At 36.7% G+C, this 24874-nt stretch overlaps 1 protein-coding gene across 1 annotated transcript; it reads left to right on the top strand.

Moving 5' to 3' along the window:
- Positions 1–15681: 15681 nt before the first annotated feature.
- ASB17 (ankyrin repeat and SOCS box containing 17) lies at positions 15682–24257 on the top strand. The gene is made up of 3 exons (XM_046645155.1): positions 15682–16082; positions 21200–21479; positions 24051–24257. Exons 1-3 carry the CDS (start codon positions 15682–15684, stop codon positions 24255–24257), a joined length of 888 nt encoding a protein of 295 aa, XP_046501111.1.
- The last annotated feature ends 617 nt before the right edge of the window (positions 24258–24874 follow it).

Here is a 24874-nt window from a genome sequence, read left to right as displayed (position 1 = left end):
ATTTTCCTTGTTTTAAACCAAGTTTGTTGTAATTTGTTACAGCAGCAATAGGAAACTTATACAAGAGTAATTGGATAACTTTAAAATTATACCCACTCTCGGACAGCAATTCAACTTCTGGGAACTGTTCCTAAAGAAGCTATCAGAGAGAATACAAATAGCTAATTAAAAGTACATTCACTGCAGCATTTTTTTATAGTAGTAAAAAGTTGGAAACTACTTATGTGTCAAAACAAGGGACCTTATTAAATGATCCCATATCCTCAACAAAAAACACAACACAGCAGTCACAAATCAGCTGCTGGAAAAACATCCAGAGAAGTGGGAACATTACCATGATAAGTCCTTTTTTAAGACAGTTTACAAAACTACATTATTTCATGTCAATCTCAGGCTATCAATAGTAATGCTATTGGCTAGGAATGCCTGGAACACTCACCTGGGCCTATACTTTTTGTGGTGAGCCCACAGCCGTTTCCATGACTGGGACTTGTGCTAGTGGTTCTTATTATGACTGCAAGATGCACCTCAGCAACCACCATCAGGGAACTTTGAAAAGACAAGGTTTATTACTCATAGGTCTTGGAGGGTGTATAGCACGCCCGAGGGCCACACAGGGCCATTGTGGGCAGAGAGAGGCAGAAAGCGCAGACCTGGGGCTCTGTTTTTATTGGGGGCTGAGGGTAAGGTGCCTAGGGTTTCAAGGGTTTAGTCTTTATGGGCAAATTCAAAACATAAGAGCAAGAATTAGGGTGCAGGAAAGGAAAAGAGGGGTCACTCAGTGGTCAGTTATCTAGGTTAACAAGGGCTTTCTAAAAGGGGAACTTCTTGGGTGGAGGCAGCCTGGTTCCTTATCTAGTTCTTTAGCTAGTAGATGTGTCATACAGCTGGCAATAAGTTTATTGGAGATTGATGTCTTTGAAATGGATGCCTGGGAAATCAAAAGCTTAAAGTCACGTACTTACATTACAATCAAAAAAACTTATTGTCAGGCACTTACACTACACGTCAATAGCACAATACCAATTTTTTAAAAGATCTGATTATTTTCAAAACGTTTACGGTTATCTCTGGGTGGCAGAATTACAGGTGATTTTCCGTTACTTTACACTTTGATAGAGACTAATTTCATACTCAACAAGAGTTATAAATGTATAAAATAAATAATTATATACATACCTACTTGCCAAAAAGACCATATGCAATATAATTATATTCATAAATATTAGTATCAGTTATTATACACTGTAAAATAGCCCCAAGGTATTATATAATTGTGTTTTCCTCCACGATAAACAATCCCAGCCTCTCTAATCATTGTAGACTTGTTTATATTAGCTCCACCTGTGTAAGCAGAACCTTCCAGTGACAGTTGGCTGTTCTCCACCTACTACTCCTTAATCTCATTTCCAATTTTAGGAAACATGTAAATCATGAAAGTTAACTGAGAACAGCAAACAACCAAGTTTGTTAAGTCACTAGCCTTAACATTATATATGATAAGTTATCTGGCCTCTGACTATTTTAAAGTACACCAGCTTTATAAGCTGCTCGCCTTTTTCTCCTTTGATACTCAAAGACCTTTTTACTTCATGTTTGTGTTTTGGATATGTCAGACTATCATCAGTTAAATGAGAAATATATATATATAGTATATAATTACATATATTTAAAATCTTATCAGAACTTGAAACCAAAAGGAGAATGATGATAAATTAAAGAATGAAAATGTAAACCACACACTTCCTTTGACTTACTGAATTCTAAATCCCTTTCTATAGGATACAACGCTCGAACTGAAGATTCATGTATTGAAATAGAACAGAATGGTAAAACAATAGTTCAAATAGAGGGGTAATGCTTTAAAAGACATTTTAACACTTAAAATCAATTGTATTACTGACACAGAAACATAAAGGCTATAAAAAATGTTCTGAGTCCCAAAGTAATTCTCGATAACTGTCAATATTTCCAAGTTATTCAGTTTCATTGCAAAAAAGTACTTGGATAATGTTGTCTAAGCTTGTTACAGAAATGTCTTTATTAAATTATTAATAAATATCATACCCTTTTCTTATAGGGGATGAAAGAGAATGGAATAATAGGAGAAATATCCATTAAAAAGTTTGGGATTTTTATAAAACTCTAGCCAAAAACACCATCCATTACACTTTTAAAAAGTAAATATTATGGCATATGAATTATATATATAAAAAAATTGCTCATTATACTATTTAGTGTCCATTATCAATAGGAGCCACATGAAAGCGGCTTATAAAAGATCTGGAAACTTTAATTTCTGACAATCTAAGAATGCAGGAATAATGTTAGGATAACTTAGAGAAATACATCAATAATTTGTCCCTTAGATTTTTCTCTTTTAAATAATTAGCTCTCAATTGACTACTGGTTAAATCTTAGATCCCAATAATTCCATGTTTGAATTCTCTAATATGCTGATTCCTTATGGTAAATGCTTGATATAAGACACAGAATGAGGGGGTGATGTCAGAAAGATGGTAGAATAGGAAGCATAAGACTCTCCTTCCCCCACTGAGACATCAAATTAACAATAATACACAGACCAATTCCCTTTATGAGAAATCCAGAAACCAGTTAAGAGCCTCCTGCCCCAAAGGCAAGTGTGAAAGCAGCTGCTTTGAGGTCAATAGGAAAATTCATGGCACTCACTCTCCAGAGCCCCTCCCCCAGCACAGCATGATTTGGAGGAAACTCCCAACTCCCAGATTCTCTTGGTGGAGGGAAAAAATTGGAGCATGTGTCCAACATTCTAGCTTTTCAGGGGACTGCCCAAGGGACTGGTTTCTGTCTGGTCCGACTCAGAGAGCACACTTCCAATCCCAGTTTATGAGGTCAGCATTACCATGATACCAAAGCCAAACAAAGACAAGAAAATAAAACCATAGACCAATATCCCTGATGAATATAGATGCAAAACTCCTCAACAAAATACTAGCAAACTGGATCCAAAGCACATTAAAAGGACTAGACACCATGACCAAGTGGAATTTATCCCTGGGATACAAGGATGGTTCAACATACAAAAATCAATCAATGTTGGGGCTGGCCCTGTGGCCGAGTGGTAAAGTTCAAGTGCTCTGCTTTGGTAGCCCAGGCTTTTGCCAGTTCAGATCCTGGGCGCAGACATGGCACCGCGCATCAGGCCACACTGAGGAAACATCCCACATAGCACAACCAGAGGCACTCACAACTAGAATATACAGCTATGTACTAGGGGGCTTTGGGAAGAAGAAGAAGAAGCAAAAAAAAAATGATTGGCAATAGTTGTTAGCTCAGGTGCCAATCTTTAGAAAAAGAAAAATCAATTAATGTAAGTCCCCACATTAACAGAACAAAGGAGAGAAAATCACAGAATCATCTCAAAAGATGAAGAGAAAGTATTTAGAAAGATTCAACACCATTTCATGATTAAAAAAAAATAATAAACTAGGAATGCAAGGAAATTACCTCCACATAATACAGACTGTATATGACCAGCCCACGGTTAACATCATACTCAGTGGCAAAAAACTAAAAGCATTTCCTCTAAGATCAGGAACAAGGCAAGAATGCTTGCTATCATCACTACTGTTCAACATAGTACCATAATCCTAGCTAAAACAAATAGGAAAGAAAAAGAAAGAAAAGGCATCAAAATTGGAAAGGAAGAAGTAAAATGATATCTACTTGCAGATGACATAATCTTATATGTAGAAAACGCTAAAGATTCCACACAAAAAAGTCAGAAATAATAAACAAATTCAGTGAAGTTGCAGGATACAAAATCAACACGCAAACTCACTTGTGTTTCTATATATTAACAATGAATAATCCAAAAAGGAAATTAAGAAAACAAATCTATTTATGATAGCATCAAAAAGAATAAATACCATTTATTGAAGAAACTTTTCTTTCTCTACTGTATGTTCTTGGCTCCTTTGTCGAAGATTAGCTGTCCAAGGATGTGTGGTTTTATTTATGAGCTCTCAATTCTGTTCCATTGATAAAAAAGGGAACACTCATACACTGCCGGTGGGAATGCAAAATGGTGCAGCCACTATGGAAAACGGTATGGAGATTTCTCAAGAAATTAAAAATATAAATACCATATGATCCCATATGGTCCCATATAAATACCCAATACTTCTGGGTATTTATCCAAAGAACAAGAAAACACTAATTCAAAAAGATATATACACCCCTATGTTCATTGCAGCATTATTCACAATAGCCAAGACTTGGAAGCAACCCAAGTGCCCATCAATGGGTGAATGGATAAAGAAGATGTGGTATACACATACAATGGAACACCACCCAGCCATAAAAAAAAGACAAAATCGTGCCATTTGCCACAACATGGATGGACCTTGAGGGTATTATGCTAAGCTAAATAAGTCAGTCAGGGAAAGACAAATATTGTATGATTTCACTCATATGTGGAAGATAAACAAAAACATAGATAAAGAATATGGATTGGTGGTTATCAGAGGGGAAAGGGGTGGGGGGAGTGTGAAAGGGATAAAGGGGCATACATGTATGGTGACATAAAAACTAGACTATTGGTGGTAAATACAATGCATTCTATACAAAAGCTGAAATATAATAACATACACCTGAAATTTACATGATGTTATAAACCAATGTGAGCCCAATAAAATAATTTAAAAAAAGAATGAACTACTTAGGAATAAACTTAAGGAGGTGAAAGACTTCTACGATGAAAACTATACAACACTGCTGAAAGAAACTAAAGATGGCATAAATAAATGAAAAAAATATCTTGTGTTCATGGATTGGAGGACTTATTTAATATTGTTAAAATGTCCATGGTACCAGAAGCAATCTACAGATTCAATGCAATCACTATCAAAATACCAATGCCATTTTTTTTACAGAAATAGAAAAAACAATCGTAAAATTCATATAGAACCACAAAGTACCTTGAACAGCCAAAACAATCTTGAGAAAGAAGAATAAAGCTGGAGGCTTCACATTTTCTGACTTCAAAACATATTACAATGTTACAGTACTCAAAACAGAATGGTACTGGAATAAAGACAGAAATACAGATGAATGGAACAGATAGAGAGCCCAGAAATAAACGCTGCATATATGGTCCAACAATCTTCAACAGAGTGCTAGGACTACACAATGGGGAAGGATAGTTTCTTCAAGAGATGGTGTTGGGAAAACTGGATATCCCCACACACAAAAAAAGATTGAACCCTTATCTTATACTACACACAAAAATCATCTCAAAATAGATCAAAGACTTAAATCTAAGACCTGAAACTATAAAACTCCTAGAAAAAAATATAAAGGAACGACTTTGAAACATTATTATTTTAATTATTTTTTTTTTTTTTTTGCTGAGGAAGATTCGCCCTGAGCTAACATCCAAGCCAATTGTCCTCTATTTTTTAGCATGTGGGCCACCAGCACAGCGTGGCTGCTAACAGAACAGTGTAGGACCACACTGGGAAACAAACCCAGGCCACCAAAGCGGAGCATGCTGAACTTAAGCACTAGGCCACCATGGCTGGCCTTAAAACATTGGTCTTGACAATTATTTCTTGGATTTGACAGTAAAAGCATAGGCAACAAAAGCAAAAACAGATAATTGCAACTACATCAAAATTGAAAGCTTCTGTGCAGGAAAGGAAACAGTCAACAGAGTAAAAAGGCACACTACACAATGAAAATATCTGCGAACCATATATCTGATAAGTTTACATTCAAAATACATATGTTACATTAACACAACAAAATAACAAAAAAACAAATAACCTGATTAAAAAATGGGGCAAAGATGGGACCGGCTTGGTGGCATAGTGGTTAAGTTTGCACGCTCCGCTTCAGCAGCCCAGGGTTCATGGGTTTGGATCCTGGGCATAGACCTACACACAGCTCATTAAGCCATGCTGTGGCTGGCTACCCACACACAGAATAGATGAAGACTGGCACAGATGTTAGCTCAGGGACAATCTTCCTCAAGCAAAAAGAGAAAGATTTGCAACAGATGTTGGCTCAGGGCCAATCTTCCTCATCGCTCCCCCCCCCCAAAAAGAGAGGGAGAAAGGACTTGAACAGACATTTCTCTAAAGAATGCATAAAAATGGCCAACAGGTATATGAAAAGATGCTCAACATCACTAATTATCAGGAATATGCAAGACAAAACTACGATGGGATATCATCTCACACCTGTTAGGATGGGAATTATCAAAACAACAGAAAACAACAAATGCTAGCAAAGATGTGGAGAGACTGAAACACTTATATGATGTTGGGAATGTAAAATGGTGCAGCCATTATAGAAAACACTATAGAGGTTCCTCAAAAAATTAAAAATAGAACTCTCATGTGATCTAGCAATCCTGGGTATTTATCCAAAAGAACTGAAAACAAGATCTTGAGATATTTACACTCCTATATCCATTGCTGCATTATCCACAATAGCCAAGAGGTAGAAACAACCTAACTGTCCATCAGCAAATTAACAGATAAATATATTGTGGTATATACATACAATGGAATATTATTCAGTCTTAGAAAAGAAGGCTGAATCCTGCAATGTGTGACAACACGGATGAACGTTGAGGACATTGTGCTAAGTGAAATAAGCCAGTCACAGAAGGACAAATACTACATGATTCCACTTAAATGACATGTGAGCTAAAGTAGTCAAATTCATAGAACCAGAAAGTAAGATGGTGGTTGCCAGGGCCTGTGGGAAGGGGAAAGGGGAGTTGATTGTTCGATGGGCATGGAGTTTTAGTCATGCAAGATGAAAAAGTTCTAGACATCTGCTGTACAACAATTGGCATATAACCAACAACACTATATTGTACACTTAAAAGTTTGTTAAGAGAGTAGATTTCATATTAAGTGTTTTTCTTTAAACCACAACTAAAAATAAAAAGACAGAGAAGTGGCAGAGGTGACATTCTGTTGCAGAAGAGGGAAGTTAAGAACCTTATAGTCTCATCGAGTGAAAGGCCACATGATTTCCACACAGAAAAGAGAAGTGTGGATTTTAATGTACTTTTGATGATACCTTCTATTAGATATGTTCATCTGAAAGAGCCTTATGTAACATGACAGAAGAATGACAGATAAGAGTCTGTTAGCAGTCCTCAGGTCTTCATAATCCCAGAATACCTATCGTGTTAAACTTTTAAGTATAAATTAGAGGGATTAGACATGAGACTTGGTTTTTAAAAGTTAAAAATGTCATATATGTGCTTATATCCTTCTGTAAGTAATCATATTTCTAGTATGCTTAATATATATAAACCATCTGTATGTTTATTTCAAGATTTTCATTGTAATACTAGATATTTTGTGGTGTCTGCCTCCTCCAGCCACAAATGACTAGCCTGAGAGATAGACATAGTCCCAAGGACAACTCACATATAAGTTGGCCAGGGATCTATGATGTAAAATAGCCTAGCTCAAGAATTTGAGTTAAAAATTGACTTTAAAAATTTGAGTGGATGCCACGAAGTAGAGGGTCTGACCAACTGTGGCTCTGTGCAAGCCAAAGTTCTGAGGGAGAATTATGAGTCTAAGTGTTTCTGGAACGTTGTCTCAATTCATGAATAGATGAGAAAAATTCAGTTTGCCATGTATTTTAAGATACCCTTTAAAACTCACATGGAGCTATTAAATATACATTTAAAGCATCATATAAAATATATATGTACTTTCATTCTGCCTTTAGAAATACACACTACTCCTACCCATACTTCAAAGTTAGGAAATCTCTCTTCTCTCAATTCTGGTTTTACTTTTTATCTTCCTTTAAATATGTAAATCAATATTCAAGATGAATGGTATTGGGAATGGCAAAGTCTGGCAAAAGGGCTAATATAAACTTTACAGTGTAGATAGAATTTTTACAAAAAATAATTTTATAATAATTATGTAGAAGTAATTCTATGGATCTCCCATCGACCCCTGCTGATGTATTTCTTCCCAATACTCTCAGGGCAGCTTTTACTTCACTTTCTAAAATCACAGGTTCTCCCTCAAAGGCATTTGTCATCCTTTTGTCTCTTCTGTACAGATCTTCAGTGTGCTGTTTTCACCTTAACCTTTATTTTCTCCTGATCAGATAATGTGCTTCCCTGCTGGTCATTCAGCATTCCTAATCTGGGTTTAAATTTCCCTTTGATTTCTTGAGTCTTCCGGAAGAAACCTCTTGTTCTCCCTTTTTTGTTGTTTTCTTCTGTGTCTTTGCATTGGCCATTATAATAGTTCTCTTTATCTCTGTGACAGTCACTGAAAAACTGCATTCAGGATTCTAACCTTACTTTTGTCACCTTTTACTTTGGCTTCTTGCCTGTCCTTAACAATTTTTAGTGTTTCATTTGTCATCCATCTCGATTTTTCTTTTCTTTGTACTTCAGGTATTGTCTTTTCGCATTCTTCCTTAGTAGTATTTCCGGTTTCAGTCCATAGTTCTGGTTCTCAGTCAATTAAGTTGAACAATGTAAATCTGTTTTTTAGGTGGACTTTAAATTCATCGGAATGCTTTGCCAAGGAGCGCAGTAACTCTAGGACCATTGCTCTAATCTCCCATGCAAGTAAAGTGATGCTCAAAGTGCTGCAACAAAGGCTGTTACCTCATACGGAGCAGAAATGCCTGATGTCCACCCCAGACTTTGAAAAGAAAGAGGCACACGATCTAATTGAAATTATCTACCAATTACTGCAGTGCTCCAAAGAATGTCAGAAGAAGGTTAGTCTATATTTTGTAGACCAGAGTAAAGCCTTTGACTGCATGGATCATGGAAAGCTGTGGGCTGCTCCGAAAGAACTGGGCGTGCCTCAGCACTTGATTGTCCTGATGCATAACCTGTATGGTGGACAAGAAGCCACTGTCAGCACAGGATATGGAGAGACAGATGGTTTCCTACAGGCAAAGGTATCAGACGAGGGTGCATTTTATCTCCCTGTTTAATCTGTACGCAGAATTTATCATATGAAAAACTGGGCTAGACTCAGATGAAGGAGGAGAGAAAACTGGTGGAAGAAATATCAACAATCTAAGATATGTAGATGACACCATCTTACTGGCAGAAAGCAGCAGTAACTTGAAACAACTTCCGAAGAAAGTGCCAAAGCAGGACTGCATTTGAACATCAAGAAGACAAAAATCATCACTATAGAAGAACTACACAACTTTAACATAGATAATGAAGACATTCAAATTGTCAAAGACTTTGTTTACCTTGGTTCAGTCATCAGTTTAAAGGGAGACTGCAGCCAAGAAATCAAGAGAAGACTGAGACTCACAAGGGCAGCAATGAAAGAATTAGGAGAGACCACTAAGTGTAAGGAAGTGTCATAAGAGACCATGGCAAGACTATCCACATCCTCATATTCCCAATTATTAGGAATGGGTGCAAAAGCTGAACTATGAAGAAAGATGATGGAAAAAAATTGATTCATTTGAAATATGGTGTTAGAGGAGAGCTCTACGGATACCCTGCACTGCCAGAAAGACGAACAAGTAGGTCCTAGAGCAAATTAAGCCTGAACTATTGCTGGAGGCAAAAATGATAGAACTGAGCCTGTCCCGCTTTGGGCACATCATGAGAAGGCAGGATTCTTTGAAAAAGACAATAATGCTGGGAAAAGTAGAAGACAGCAAGAGAAGAGGAAGACCAAATATGAGATGGATCGACTCCATAAAGGAAGCCATAGGCATGAGTCTACAGAAGCTGAGTAGGACTGTTGAGTACAGAACACTGAAGACATCACTCATTCATAGGGTTGCCAGGAGTCAGAGCTGACTTGATAGCACATAACAAGAATTACGTAGAAACTGTACAATTCAGTCCATCAAAAGGACATTCTTATCTACTGACATTTGTTTTACAGTTTACTGAGATTGTACACAAACACATTGCTCACCTAGGACTTTACTGTAGAACTCATCTCTGGTGAAACTGCTTAGCAGGCCCAGCTTGTCCTTGGCACCTCTCAGTTTCCAGTACCATCATGCTACATCCTTTGTACTTCCCGATCCTTAAGCCATTGCTCTAGGATTTTCCTGATATGCTTCCCCTTTAACAAAATGTAGCTGTACTGGGCCCAGCCAGATTACAGGTTTAAGCATCAAATACAAACAAATTTACTTAAAGGATTAATAAGTGGTAATGGTTTCAAGAGTAAGCCTTCCAGATAACAGCTAGGCCTGAAATGCCCTAACCTAAAGGAACAATTGAGTAGGAATTTCAGGCAGCACTTGGAACCTATATAGCTTTTGGCTTACTCACAAGACATAGAGGTCAACATGCAATCTACGTGTAGGTTATTCAATCTCAAGTACTGAAAAGAATAGTAAGATATTTACTTGAAACTCACAACTTCTCAATCACTAGTATATAATGTATGGAACATTTTTCTTTAAATCAGGACATTTAGGAAAGCTGTTGAACACATTTTCAGTGCAAGTAGATTTCTAATGATTTTATTGACAGCTTTCCATGAACATGAGATGTGTAAGCAACAGTCTGGCACAGATGTTACAGTTATACAAAAGTCTGAAGGCAGTGGAGCACAGAGACAAAGGACATCGACTATGGACTCAGCCTTGGATCAAATCACTGCTACTCACCAGCTGTATGAGCTCTGGTAAGTGTTTTAACAAATCTAAACCTCAGCTTCTTCAACCATAAAATGGAGATAATAGTAGAGAATTATGAGGATTAAATGAGAAAATTCATATTAAGCATTTGTCTAGTACAGTCTAAGTACATAAGAACTCAATATATGCTAGCAATTTATTGCTAATCATAGACTGTCTACTAAATATGTTTTTGATGTTTATCATTAGTAAGCGCTATAATTTAAAAAAAAAACTTTTAAAGAACTAATGCAGCACCAATTTTAACTTATGCTCTGCTTATTATATTCAAAATGAAAATGACTTCATTGTTTTTTTCTGATTACAAAAAATATATACTCACTGACATTCAAATCATAAAGAAAATTATGAAGGAAAAATGTATACATGTAGAGATATATATTCTTATTACTTTAATAACACTTCTTTCCAAAAGCAGGATTAATCTACTATCTATGTACTTCTGTTTTTTGAATATAATTGTAGAGCTCTTATTTCATGACTTCTATTCATAAGCTAGCCATAAAAATGGAAAGGTAGCTCTTTCTTTTTAGAGAAGCAGGAGAGGGTAGACGTGAAACCCCTAGTACCATCCTGCCTGGGTTCAAACCCCAGCTTTGCCACTTACTAGACATACCATCTTGGGCAAGTCACTTAAGCTCTGCATCTCAGCTTCCTCATCTGTGAAGCAGAGTTGTTTTAAGGATTAAAGGAGTTATGTAAAGTACTTTAAACAGTTCCTGGTACATAGTAAGCAGTACATAGGAGTTTATTATTATATATGGTCATATGACTATACCTATGATATATTGTTATATAAATAAAAAGCAGCTCAAGGAACCAGCTACATACAATATTATCCCATTTGTATAAAGAGAACAAAGTATATATCTATTTATATATATAAACATAAAATATTTGAAAGGCTATCCATAAAGCTTCTGTGATTATCTCACAGAGGAATTTTCACTGGCTCTATAATGTTTCAATTTTTTACAATCTTTATATATAGTATTACTAAGAAATCAATAAAAATAGTTCAATTTAAAAATGTATTTTTTGAGGTGGAGAAAATAAGAGAAAGAAAGTAGAATAAAACAACAAAATTCTTGGTTTCCAAAAAGATGACGGGGGATCTCGTCAAGATGGTGGCATAGGCAGACACTGAACTCACCTCCTCTCACAAACACGACCAGGTTACAACTATTGGAAATATCACCCCAGAGAGAAAACTGAAAACTGGATAAAAAGAACTCCCACAACAAGGGACAGTCCTGACTGAAAAGGCAGAAATTCCTTCTGGAGAGAAAAAAGCCACCTTTGCGAGCCATGGAGCTTCACAACTGGCCGGGCAGGAGACACCCTAAAGTATGCAGCCCTCCCTGGAAAAGTGGGGACCTTAGTGGGGGCCCTTTAGCAATATAAGCATCCTTCAGACTCAGCACAAGTGAGACAAGTGTCCTACTATCTGGCGTCGCTATTAACTGCAATGGGGAATGTCCCCAGAAAAACTATCAGAGGAAAGCTGAAAAAACCTGGATCTTAAAGGTTCCACACACAGGTTCACCCATCTCAAAGAGCAACCTAAAGTCACCAAAAAGACAGCTGCACAGTCCTTTGGTGAAAAGAGACTCACCTGGTAGGCTCTGGATGCATCTCGATGAGAGGTGAGACCTCTCCAGAGACTGAAACTTTGGTGGCAGCCATTGTTGTGACCTATTACAGGCATGCTGACACAGAGGCTGGCAGACACCATTGAAGTTCTTCCCCTGGCCTGATAGCCCAGGGCTGTGCCACACCCACTAGAGCACAGATTTCATCCAGTTCAGCCAGGGCAGGAAGCCCACCCTAGAGACCAGCCCCACCCAGCAGCAAGCCCTCAGACTACTTGTCGGCCTGCATAGACTGGGTGCTTGATCCTCTACAGGCAGGGGAGTGTGTCCACCTCTGGGGAGAAGGGCCTATGTGAGAACCAGGTGAACTGTGGGGGGCATTGGTGGAGAGGTGGGGGCCTCTGTAGTTGGGCAACTGGGTATGCTCCAGGGGGTCAGGAAGTGTGCACAGACCAGGGATGTGTTGACAGTGTGTGTGGACCTGTGGGGGGTGGGGCTTATCAGCAGAATACCTGTGCTTCACAATCAGCCACAAAGAAGATTGACCCCACCTTCCAAAGCCTGAAACAACTAGGTGCTCCCACACATAGGGCCAGCCCCACTCAGCTGCAACCCTAAGACAGTTGACCTGAGCCTAGCAACCAGCTACACTGGGTACATACTCAATTAACAGGAAAACTGCAACAGAAGTGTGCTATTAGATGTTGCAGCCAGAGGTGATAGGGCTCCTGAAGCCCAATTTACAAACAGCCGCCAGGGAGGGAAAGAGTAGACTTCCTGGGTACCTGCAGTAAGAGCAACCCTGCCACAGCAGAAAGACACAAGTAGCCCAAACAGGGGTCACTCTTGGATCATTTGGACTGGTGACGAGAGGGAAGCACACTGCTGAGCTTCAAAAGACATCTCTTACATAAGGCCACTTCTCTAAGCTCAGGAGACATAGCTGACTCACCTAATACATAGATATAAGCACAGAGAAAGAGGCATAATGAGGAGGCAAAGGAATACATTCTAAGCAAGAGAACAGGACAAAACCTAAGAAAAAGAACTAAATGAAACAGAAATAAGCAATTTACCTGACAAAGAGTTCAAACAAAAACTTATAGGGATGCTTAATGATATTAGGAGAAGACTGGATGAACAGAGTGAGAACGTCAACAAATAATTGGAAAATATAAAAAAGAACCAATCATAAATGAATAATACAATACTGGAAATGAGAAATTCACTAGAGGGACTCAATAGCAGAGTAGATGATACAGAAGAATGGATCAGTGAAGCGGAAGAAAGACTAGAGGAAAACAAGTTGAACAAATAAAAAAGAATTAGACAGAATGAGAACAGTCTAAGGGAACTCTGGGACAATATCAAGTGCACTAACATTCGTATTATAGGTGTCCCAGAAGGAGAAGAGAAAGACAAAGGGGCAGAGAATCTATTTGAAGAAATAATAGCTGAAAACTTTCCTAACCTAAGGAAGGAAACAGACATCCAAGTACAGGAAACACAGAGAGCACCAAACAAGATGAACACCAAGAGGCCACACCAAGACACATTATAATTAAAATGTCCCAAATTAAAGATAAAGAGACAATCCTAAAAGTGGCAAGAGAAAGGCAACAAGTGACATACAAAGGAAAGTCCATAAGGCTATCGGCGGACTTCTCAGCTGAAACCCTACAGGCTAGAAGACAGTGGTGTGACTTATTTAAAGTGCTGAAAGGAAAAAACCTACAGCCAAGAATACTATATACAGTAAGGTTATCATTCAGAATGGAAGGAGAGATAAAGAGCTTCCCAAACAAGCAAAAATTAAAGGAGTTTATCACCAAGACACTAGTTCTACAAGAAATGCTGAAGTGACTTATTTAAGTGGAAAAGAGAAGACCACAAACAGGGATAAGAAAATTATCAAAAAAAAAAAAAGGCAACAAAATCACTGGTAAAGGCAAAAATACAGTAAAGGTAGCAGATCAACCACCTATGAAGATGATATATAGGTTAAAAGACAAAACTGCTAAAATTACCTATTACAATGATAAGATGGTAATGGATAGACATGCACAAATCCAGAGATTAGATATGATTTCAAAAACATAAAATGTGGGAGGAGGGGATTAAAAGGGAAGAGCTTTTAGAAAAAGGTCAAGCTAAAGAGAATATCAACTCAATATAGATTGCTATACACGTAGAATATTACATAGAAACCTCATGGTAATCACAAACCAGAAACCTATAATAAGCAAACAAATAAATAAGAGGAAAGAAATCAAATATATTAGTAAAGAAAGCCATGAAACCACAAGGGAAGAGAGCAAGAGAAGAAGAAAGGAACAGCAAAGAATTACTAAAACACCCAGAAAAAAAACTAACAGAAAGATGACAACAGTTAATTAGGTTTTCATGCTATCCCAGGAAAAGAGAGTTTGGAGTTTATAAAATTAAATGCAATATTAGTGGAATTGTATTATAGTATACCCAAAGTCATAATTTCCCCTTACTAAAAAGACATCATTCATGTGATTTAAAGAAAAATACGAAAAAGGAAAAAGAAAACATTTAAGTACCTTTAAAATTGCTAATAAATACACCCAAGGTTTAACAGAAATCTCACAGAAAGGTGGCTAAAGCATAAACTACTAAACAATGATAAAAACGATCATATTTCTCCTTTATTTTACTGTGGCAAGGATGCCATATCGAGTTTGAGGTACCTTTAATGCCCATATTGTATATACTTTGCCTAGTTTATAGAAGGAATAATCCCTACAAAATTTAAAACTCTAAAACAAAGTTTCCAAATTTTATTTAATATCGTATGACATCTTTTTTGAGAATTAATACAGTGGCTATTGGTGGGTTACTTAACCTACTAAGCCTTAGTGCCCTCAACTATGAATCAGGGAAAATATCCTATGAGGATTGAATGAGAACATGCAGAACATGAGACCAATAGTACTTGAAATTTTTCAATCTCACTATCATCTCTTTGTTTATATGATAGCCTAAAAAGAATAAACAATCTAATTATTAATATCATTTTGTCTAATGTATAGACTGTGCTTTGAGTACTTGATAAACATACATACCAGCTTGAGCTGAATTCCTAGGAATTTAAAAATATTATATCTTAGCTCTTACACATGCCATTATTGTCCAATATATATTCTCAAATGTCACTCATTACATATAATATCCCACATTTCTGACATATGCTGATGACAGATCTCCACCTATTGTGATGTCATCCAGTTCTTTATGGTAATATTTCATATGATACTTTTTCTGGCTACAGTTGAAATGGATCTTCCTGTTTGTGGAGTGAAGCCTACCACATTATCAAAATATGTAGCCAAAGGACTACAGAATGCCTTCCTATGATTTTATTTCTATATTGTTGCCTTAAGGAGCAATGAGAAAGTCTTCTAAATTGTGTCATAAGACTTCTTGTCCAAGAAGCAACATATTCTGCAATCTCATTGACAAAATTGCTAAAAGACCATCCTTGCAGTTTTTGGGTCAGTGGGGATATCACTGCTATGAACCTAAGATTTATAGAACACTGGCAAAAATTCTGAGGTACATGGACTTGGATGGCTTTGACGTACTACTCACAGATTATATTGCATTTGTGGAAAAATCAGGATACCGTTTCGAACTAAATTTTAATCTTGAATTTACTGAAATATGTGTGAATATAATTCTGTACTGGGTTTTCGTCAGAAAAAGTAATCCTGACTTTGTGGAATTGCTTCTCAAGAAGACAAAAGACTATATTCAAGACAGAAGCTGTAACCTGGCACTGATATGGAGGTAAGAATCTCAAATATTTTCACCATAAAAGGAGAAAATTTCTCTTTAGGAGATTATACCATTACTTTTTTGTTAAATGAATATGCATAGTGGCTATATATGAATGAGGAATCCTAATTTGACTGCTCATTTATTTATTCACTCCTTCATTCCTTGATTACTTATTCAATGAATTTTTACCTATATGTACATTATGTACCAATAAATTACTACTGGTTCTGCTCCGTAAAGCTTACATGTTAGTGCTCAAGGTAATACATTAGACAATTTAAATTTTTCTAACTAGACAAAGACATTGTTTTGTGTAACACTGTGATATCTTTTTTGAGAATACTGAGAATGTATATTTATGGTATGTATATAAATTGACTTTCAAAGTATAATTCAGAATATACAAACATATTCATTTAGCAATATTAAACATAATAATTCCCTATTTGCATGTTAAATATTGATAAATTTGACTCCAAATTCTTCAGAATCGAGTTAAATACCTGATTCAGCTGAGGCTACAGGGCTAGAATCAAGATGTCAGCAGGGCTGGTTCCTTCCAGAGGCTCTAGGGGGGTTTCTGTTTCCTTGCCTTTGCCAACTTCTGGAGGCCACTTGCATTCCTTGGTGCATGGACTCTTTCTCCACCTTCAAAGCCAGCATTGTAGAGTCATATCTCCTTCACTGTCTCTGCTTCTATCTTTCTCTGATATTTATTATAAGGACTGTAGTAACTACATTGGGCCCACCCTGGATAATCTCCCATCTCAACATTCTTATCTTAATTATATCTACAAAATCTCTTCTGTCATACTGAGGGACATTATTCAGCCTACCACAATGGTCATGCGACAAACCTATCAAGATGATTACAAGAGACCTACAAAGTCAGTTTAGACTTTGCATATGAGTTTGCATTGCCTAAGGGATATCCAGGTAGAGATGTGCAGTAGGTGGCTAGACAGTGTCATCTTGATGTCTCTCTTTCTCTTACATTCCACATCTCATCAGTCGGGATATCTGCTGGTTCTACTTTCAAACCATATACAGAATTTGACCACTTCCACTGTTAATCACCCTGTACCAAGCTAAGTGATTTCCCTCCTTATGTCCCATAACAAATTGTCAACAAAGGCAAGATCCTGTTTGCTTTTCTACTCAAAATCTCCAGTGGCTCCTCTATTCCATTTAGAGTAAAAGATGAATTTCTTACAGCGATCTACAAGGCTCTACATGATGCAGCGTCCCATTACCTATGTCCTCATTTCCTACTACTCCCCACTCTTTTCACTCTTTCAGCCACACTTACTCCTCCTTCACTATCTCCTGCTTTAGGGTCCTTAAGTATCCAAATGCCTATCTTCTTCTTTATCCAAACATCACCATTCAGTAATGTCCTCTCCTGTTGTCCTGTTTAAAATTGGAAAATGCCCTCATTTTCCAAAAACCCCCTGGCATTTCCATTTCCCTTATCTGCTCTACTTTTTCTTTTTCCTAGAGCAATTATCAAACCTTGTAGCATATTATAAAATTTGCTTATTTGCTACGTTCATTCTGTACTATCAGTTACCCCTCACTACAATATAAGCAAGAAAGTAGACATCTTTGTTTTGTTCACTCAAGTATCCCAAGTATCTAAAACAGTGCCTGGCGTAATAGTATGCTTTCAACAAATGTTTGTTGAATAAATTAATAGACAGAAGTTGAGGTTTCACTTATAGGTAAAATTGCCCGAGAACAATTAGTTAAATGAAAATTAGTCAAAAGGCCACATCTACTTTACTTAGATGTTGATGGAAGAGGAAGAAGAACCAGTGGAAGACGGTTGAGAAGAAATAGTCAAAGAAGTAGACGCATAACTTGGAGAGAATGGTCCCATTAAGTCAAGGGAAAACCATGGCTTCAAGAAAGTCAACTGTGTTTAAATATCAGAGATAAAATTATTATGGAGAAACAGCTATTGAATCTGGCAGCTAGAAACCAAAGGAGAAATCGTAGAAAAAATTTAGAAATAATTATTATAGCTACAAAACTGAATCATTCTCTGCCTGTCTATATGGAAATATGTCCCATTTCATAAGTGTATATAACAGGTTTTCAGATACAGAGGGTTCAGTTCATTAACCTTACATTTAAAAACTGATTCTTGCTTTGCCTGCCTCACTTCATCCATATAAGTACTGTTCTAATTAACTGTCAGTACAGATTAAAAAAATTTTGGTTTACCGTAACATGCTCTTTAAACATGAGGATTAATCATATGTCATTTGGGTACAGATTAGACTTTTAAATCTCATTTTAAACCAATTTGAGTTTTATTTATATTTTCAACATTTTTTGGTCCAAAATATCTTCTAAAAGTAATGTCAATCTTAGTATCTTAAAATCAACCATATCTCTAAATCTTAACAAGGGCCACTTGAGGTATTTTTTTGTCCTCTAAATCCACTGAATTTCCCATACTTGTAAGACTCTTAAGTCGAATATCTTCTTAAGTTTTATCAAGATGAATAAATTAGACTTTTGGAAAATTTAAATGATTGCATTTCACTAAAATCTTGTTAGGCCCAGAAGCTGCAAGTTTAAGTTAAGAAGCTGTAAGTTTAAGGAATATATATAGTCACATGCCACATAATGACATTTTGGTCAACAACGGACTGCATATGGGATGGTGGTCCCATAAGATTAGTACCACGTAGCCTAGGTGTGTAGGAGGCTGTACCATCTAGGTTTTGTAAGTACACTCTATGATGTACGCACAAGGATGAAATTGCCTAATGATGCACTTCTCAGAATGGATCTCCATCATTAAGTGATGCATGACTGCACAGAAATATCTTTTGAGGATAATAGTAAAAAAAAAATCAATTAAAAAATATTTGAGGGGCTGGCCCCGTGGCCGAGTGGTTAAGTTCATGGGCTCCGCTTCAGTGGCCCAGGGTTTTGCTGGTTTGCATCCTGGGAGTGGACATGGCACTGCTCATCAGGCCATGCTGAGGCAGTGTCCCACATGCCACAGCTAGAAGCCACAACTAAAATATACCACTATGTACTGGGGGGATTTGGGAAGAAAAAAGCAGGAAAAAAAATAAAAGATTAGCAACAGTTGTTAGCTCAGGTGCCAATCTTTTAAAAAAAAAGTTAAAAAGGAAAAGATATATTTGAGTATCTGCTATGGGCCAAGCGTTGTTCTAGGCATTTAGGGATATAATAGTGGACTAAACAGACAAAATTACTGCCCTTGTAAAGCTTAAATTTTTATAGTTTGTCTTGCTCATTCATTTATTTTGAAGATGAGAAAATGAAAGATTAGAGACATTTAAGCAAGCTGTCTAAAATGATAAGGGCTTAATGGAGGTATGTACAAAGTGCTATGAAGAGTAAGAGGAAAGTCAGATAATCAAAGAATACTTCATAAAAGAAATTAGGAGGGCTGGCTCAGTGGCATAGCAGATTGTGTGCTCTGCTTCTGCGGCCCGGAGTTCACCGGTTTGGATCCCTGGCGCAGACGTACATACTGCTTATCAAGCCATGCTGTGGCAGGCATTCCACATATAAAGTAGAGGAAGATGGGCACAGATGTTAGCTCAGGGCCAATCTTCCTCTGCAAAAAGAGGAGGACTGGCAGCGGATGTTAGCTCAGGGCCAATCTTCCTCAAAAAAAAGAAAGAAAAGAAAAGGGCTTGTTAGGGTCTTATACAATGAGCAAGACTTGCCCCAGAATTGAAAAGGGACGGGAAGAACATATACAAATTGAGGGAACGTGAAAGAGTCTGATGAAGTGATTTGGGAAAATGAACACCAATAAGCAGGATAGGGAATACAGAAGAAGTAATTTAGGAGTTCAATTTTGGATATGTGTTAGAAGTATTTGTGAAAAAGATAAGATGTCCAGGACAATATTGATCTGGAGATGATTCCAGGAAAGGGTATATACATTTATATGAAGAACTTGAAAGGATACATACAGTACCACTGGCAGGGTTATGACAAAAATCCACTCCTTCATGTCTAAAATACTACTATGCACTACACCACACTATTTTTTTTTATCACAAAATCTTGACATTTCAGAGCTCAATGAAGCTTTGGAGATAAACTAATTGGTCTAGCGATTTTCAAACTGTTATGTTTTAGAGCTCCTGACAAGGGAATCACCACAGGGGAGGTCTCTAGAACTCCCAAATACACTTCAAGGAGAGAACGTATGTAATACAAAACATTCATTTGATATAGCTAGTTCAGGTATAACACTCCTCCAATGTTAGTTTCTGTTTGTAAATGAAACATTCTTTCCAATTTTTAATCGGCAAAAACCTAGTAATCCTTCAAGTCTTAGCTCCAGGATAACATACAGGCAATGTTTCGGTTCCTGGGTGCAGAACCACACCACTTGTCTGTCAGTAGCCATGCTGTGGCAGCGGCTCACGTAGAAGAACTAGAAGGACTTACAACTATGATATACAACCATGCACTGGGGCTTTGGGGAAAAAAAAGAAGAAAAAAAAGAGGAAGATTGGCAACAGACGTTAGCTCAGACCAAATCTTTCCCTGCAAAAAAACCCCACAAAAAACAAAAACAGCAACTTTCCACACATTGTAAATCTTTTTTTGTTTGTTTTTACAAATGTAAAGGGGTTTAAATGTGTAGTAGGAGTTTCCTTTTCTTTCCTTTTTTTGTGAGGAAAATTGGCTCCAAGCTAACATCTGTTGCCAATCTTCCTCTTTTTGCTTGAGGAAGAGGGCTCCTGAGCTAAAATCTGTGCCAATCTTCCTCTATTTTGTGTGTGGGATGCTGCCACAGCATGGCTTGATGAGTGGCATAGGTCCATGACTGGGATCTGAACCTGTGAACCCCAGGCCACCAAAGCAGAGCATGACGAACTTAACCACTGTGTCATCAGGCAGGCTCAGAGTTTCATTTTTTAACCTTTAGTTTCGTCTAGATTCATAAAGTGGAAAACTCTTTTTAAGATATATTATATATAAAGGTAAAGTTATATTAAAAGTTATTTAAGACATTTAATATTTAAGATTAATATTATTTTCCCATTACTGTTCAGACAAAATGTTTACCACCTTTCTTAATTCTATATTCAATGAGGTTTTGTTTGTTTAATTCACAGAACTTTCACACCAGTATACTGCCCAAGCCCATTAAGTGGCATCACACCTTTACTTTACGTAGCTCAGACGAGGCAATCCAATATCTTAAAAATACTCCTGCAATATGGAATCTTAGAAAGAGAAAAAAACCCTATCAACGTTGTGTTAACAATACTGCTCTACCCTTTAAGAGTGAAAATAATGTTTGATCACACACTGGTAGACATCCAAGAAGATGCCAAAACATGTTTAGCGCTATGTTCCAGAGTGCTTTCTGTCATTTCAGTCATGGAAATAGAGGTAAGCAAAATATTGTTCTTTGGGTTTGGGCTCAAATATTGATCAATTTTAAGATAAAACTGTGAGGGAAGAATGAAGTTAATTTTTAATCTTTGGATTACATCCAGTGAAAACTAGTCATTGAGTACGTGCTTATACATTAAAAATAGGTGAAATCCAAATTATCTTAACATTAGTCCTTTATTTTATAATTTTATGTCTTGTAAATTTGAAAGAATGTTAAAAGTCTATAGTTTACTTTAGTAGTTATTAAGTAGATGTATGTTGTTATTATATTCTAATTACATAGTAACCTGTGTTTATTAGGATTTCTAAGTCTCTTAAAAACACAATAAATTAAAAATTTAACAGGTTTCTTTTCCAATAGAATATTTTTAAATGAGAGTTACATTTTTCCTCACAAATACAATCACATACCAAGCAAGAAACGATTTTTTTTTTTGATGAAGATTAGCTCTGAGCTAACATCCACCATGAATCCTCCTCTTTTTGCTGAGGAAGACTGACCCTGAGCTAACATCTGTGCCCATCTTCCTCTATTTTATATTTGAGATGCCTGTCACAGAATGGCTTGGTAAGCGGTGCGTGGGTCTGCCTCCAGGATCAGAACCGGCAAACCCCAGGCCACTGAAGCAGAGCACACGAACTTTGCTACACCACCGGCTGGCCCTGCAAGAAACAGATTTTTATTTTCAAAATCGCAAAACAATTTTAAGCATGAAAATATACATAAAGACAAAATATTTGTTCAATTGACAATATCTATCCCTCAGAAACGTGGAGGGCTTCTTCTTGATCCAGTTTCTGGAATAAACTAGGTTTAGAGAAAAAAAATCAACCATATGGAGGGCATGTTCACCCTGTCAAAATGAACTGCAAGTTTCAGCATCAAATTGTATCATGTCGACTACAAGCAAAAAATAAGTGTGCTTAAGGGAAAGAAAGCTACCCCTACAAATTTAAACCAGTCAAATCCCCAAGGAATCTAGCAGTTTCCCTTAAAGTACGACTTCAGAAATAAACTCCTATCAAGATAAAACTCTGCTGAGTTTTTTTTTTTTTAAACCTCAACAATGCATATCAATCAATCATGCCTGCGCCAACTGTAAGGAAAGCAAATTGGTCAAATTATTTTGGCTACCAATTTGTAAAACAAAAAAATATTAAAAATTTTGCATCTTCAGTAATTTGCTTGTCCTTCTCCAGTGTTAGTCCTGCACAATTTTTATAGGACATTCTCAACCAGTTCCCTGAAAGCTATTCCTGAGGTACAATCATAATAGAAAAGTACTAGTATAGAGTGAGTTGATCAAAATCACCTGCCTGAGTAGCAAAAAATTTACAGGTGGGTTCCAGTCAATTGCAGTTTAATAAGCTAAAGTAAAGTAGCATCAAGCAAGAAGGTGAAGGATGGCATAAAAACCAGCTTAAACAACACTTTAAATGCACCTGCTTTACATTCCACACTTCCCAGTAGTTTCCTCTATTGTAGTTCATAAATTTTATTGTAAATATATATTTAGATATCTTACCTCTAGACCACGGTCCTGTGATCCCAAAGACCATGTCTATTTTGCGTACGCTACTAATTATCCCAAGTACCGAGCTCAAGACTGAGCATATAGTAGATATTCTTTAAATAGCTGTTTACCAAATAATGAAAAATTATATATCATTTAAGTAAAAGTGTCATGTAGTCTACAAGAACATAGGTTCTGCTGGAAAAGTATCTCTGTAATACAGCAATGTCTTTTACTCCTAAGTCAACCTAATAACATGTGGCTTCTAGAGTTAAATCTTTAAAAGGGTATCTTAACTGGGGCCAGCCCGGTGACATAGTGGTTAACTTCACACGCTCCACTTCCGCAGCCCAGGGTTCCTAGGTTTGGATCCCAAGTGCAGACCACACACTGCTCATCAAGCCATGCTGTAGCCGTGTCTCACATACAAAAAAATAGAGGAAAATTGGCACAGATGTTAGCTCAGGGACAATCTTTCTCAAAAAAAAAAAAAAAAAAAAAGAGTATCTTAAATAAAACTTAAAAAGTTATCTTTTCATATAGACAGGCCTCCTGTCAAGTTTTCTCGTGGCTCTGCACTATAAAATTTTACTCTACAATGGTTAGAATCACCTGGGGGAAGTTTTAGGATTTACGTTGTCTGTGCCCAACCCCAGACCAATTGAATCAGAACTTCTGGAGTGGGACCGCAGCAGCGGTAATTTTTAAAGTTCCCTACATAATTCTAGTGTATAGCCAAGATGACAACAGTACTCTAGAAGGAGAAGCTAAAAAAAATCAGTGTTTGATTTGTCTAAAATTAAAAACATACAGATTCATAGTTGTAAGAAATAAAGTTTTGTGTCTTTAAACATATTTAAACTTTATGGATCATTGTGAGAATAAAATGGGAATAAAAATACTTGCCTCAGGTGAAAATGCTTTGGAAAAAAATATAAGGGTTATATAAATTTAAGATCTATTTTCTGAATTTAAATATAAAGCAAAAATGCTAATTTGGACTAATCTAATGATTAATATTACCAAATTAAAATATTTCCCTTTTCTTCAGACGCAGCTAAGTTTAGGAAGATGTCCAATTATTTCGAATTGGTTGGACTACATTCCATCAACAAGATACAAAGATCCATGTGAACTATTACATCTTTGCAGAATAACCATCAGGGCTCAACTATTGACCAACAATATGCTCCCAAATGGAATATTTTCACTTCTAATTCCTGTTCGTCTACAGAACTATCTGAATTTAGAAAGCTAATATGCGTCTTTTTCCTGAATTCTTTAAGGATGCTCACCATTGGGTAGTTTACAAGTTAATAAACTATTAACTTCATGCAAATTTTACTGCATTGAAATATATTTTCACATGACATCCTAAATGAATCACTTTCAAATCAACATACGGCTCTGCCCACTACCTTTCTAAACAGTAGAACAAATCATACGCGCCTGTTTATATTTTAGATTTACCCTTTTTATCTGTTCTTAATAGCTGTTTTTGTCTGAGAGCATTCTTGTTATTGTGAAAATTTTGGTCATATTAATGTTCTGAACTCTGACCCCTTATTATTAGTACATTCTAAGCTAGGTAAATATTATTTTATATTGTATATCCATATTAACAAATATTTATTGAGTTTGTTTGCAAATAAAATATTGTGCTTGGTAGTAGAGAAAAATCAAGGAAATTAAGATGTGATCCATTCCTTGAGAACAATTTACAATTCCGTAGCAGCCATAGTCACCAAAAATACAAGGTGAAGAATTAGTCAACGAAAGGGTGGGGGTTGGGAATAGGATGTCAGAAATGGATTATATTGGCAATAATTAGCCTTAAATCACAATATGGAGCTTTGGTGTTTGGTATGTCATACC

The sequence above is a fragment of the Equus quagga genome, chromosome 18 (genome assembly GCF_021613505.1).
Source record: "Equus quagga isolate Etosha38 chromosome 18, UCLA_HA_Equagga_1.0, whole genome shotgun sequence".
Classification (NCBI taxonomy): domain Eukaryota; kingdom Metazoa; phylum Chordata; class Mammalia; order Perissodactyla; family Equidae; genus Equus; species Equus quagga.
Note: the sequence above shows the minus strand (reverse complement) of the source record. Positions and strands in the feature narration are given on the sequence as shown.

Excerpts from the sequence above, each read along its gene's own strand:
- ASB17 (XM_046645155.1), top strand. The coding sequence starts at position 15,682 with ATGAGAAAGTCTTCTAAATTGTGTCATAAGACTTCTTGTCCAAGAAGC. Across the intron at positions 16,083-21,199 it reads AACCTGGCACTGATATGGAG|AACTTTCACACCAGTATACT; the intron begins GTAAGAATCTCA and ends TTTAATTCACAG. Across the intron at positions 21,480-24,050 it reads TTTCAGTCATGGAAATAGAG|ACGCAGCTAAGTTTAGGAAG; the intron begins GTAAGCAAAATA and ends CCTTTTCTTCAG.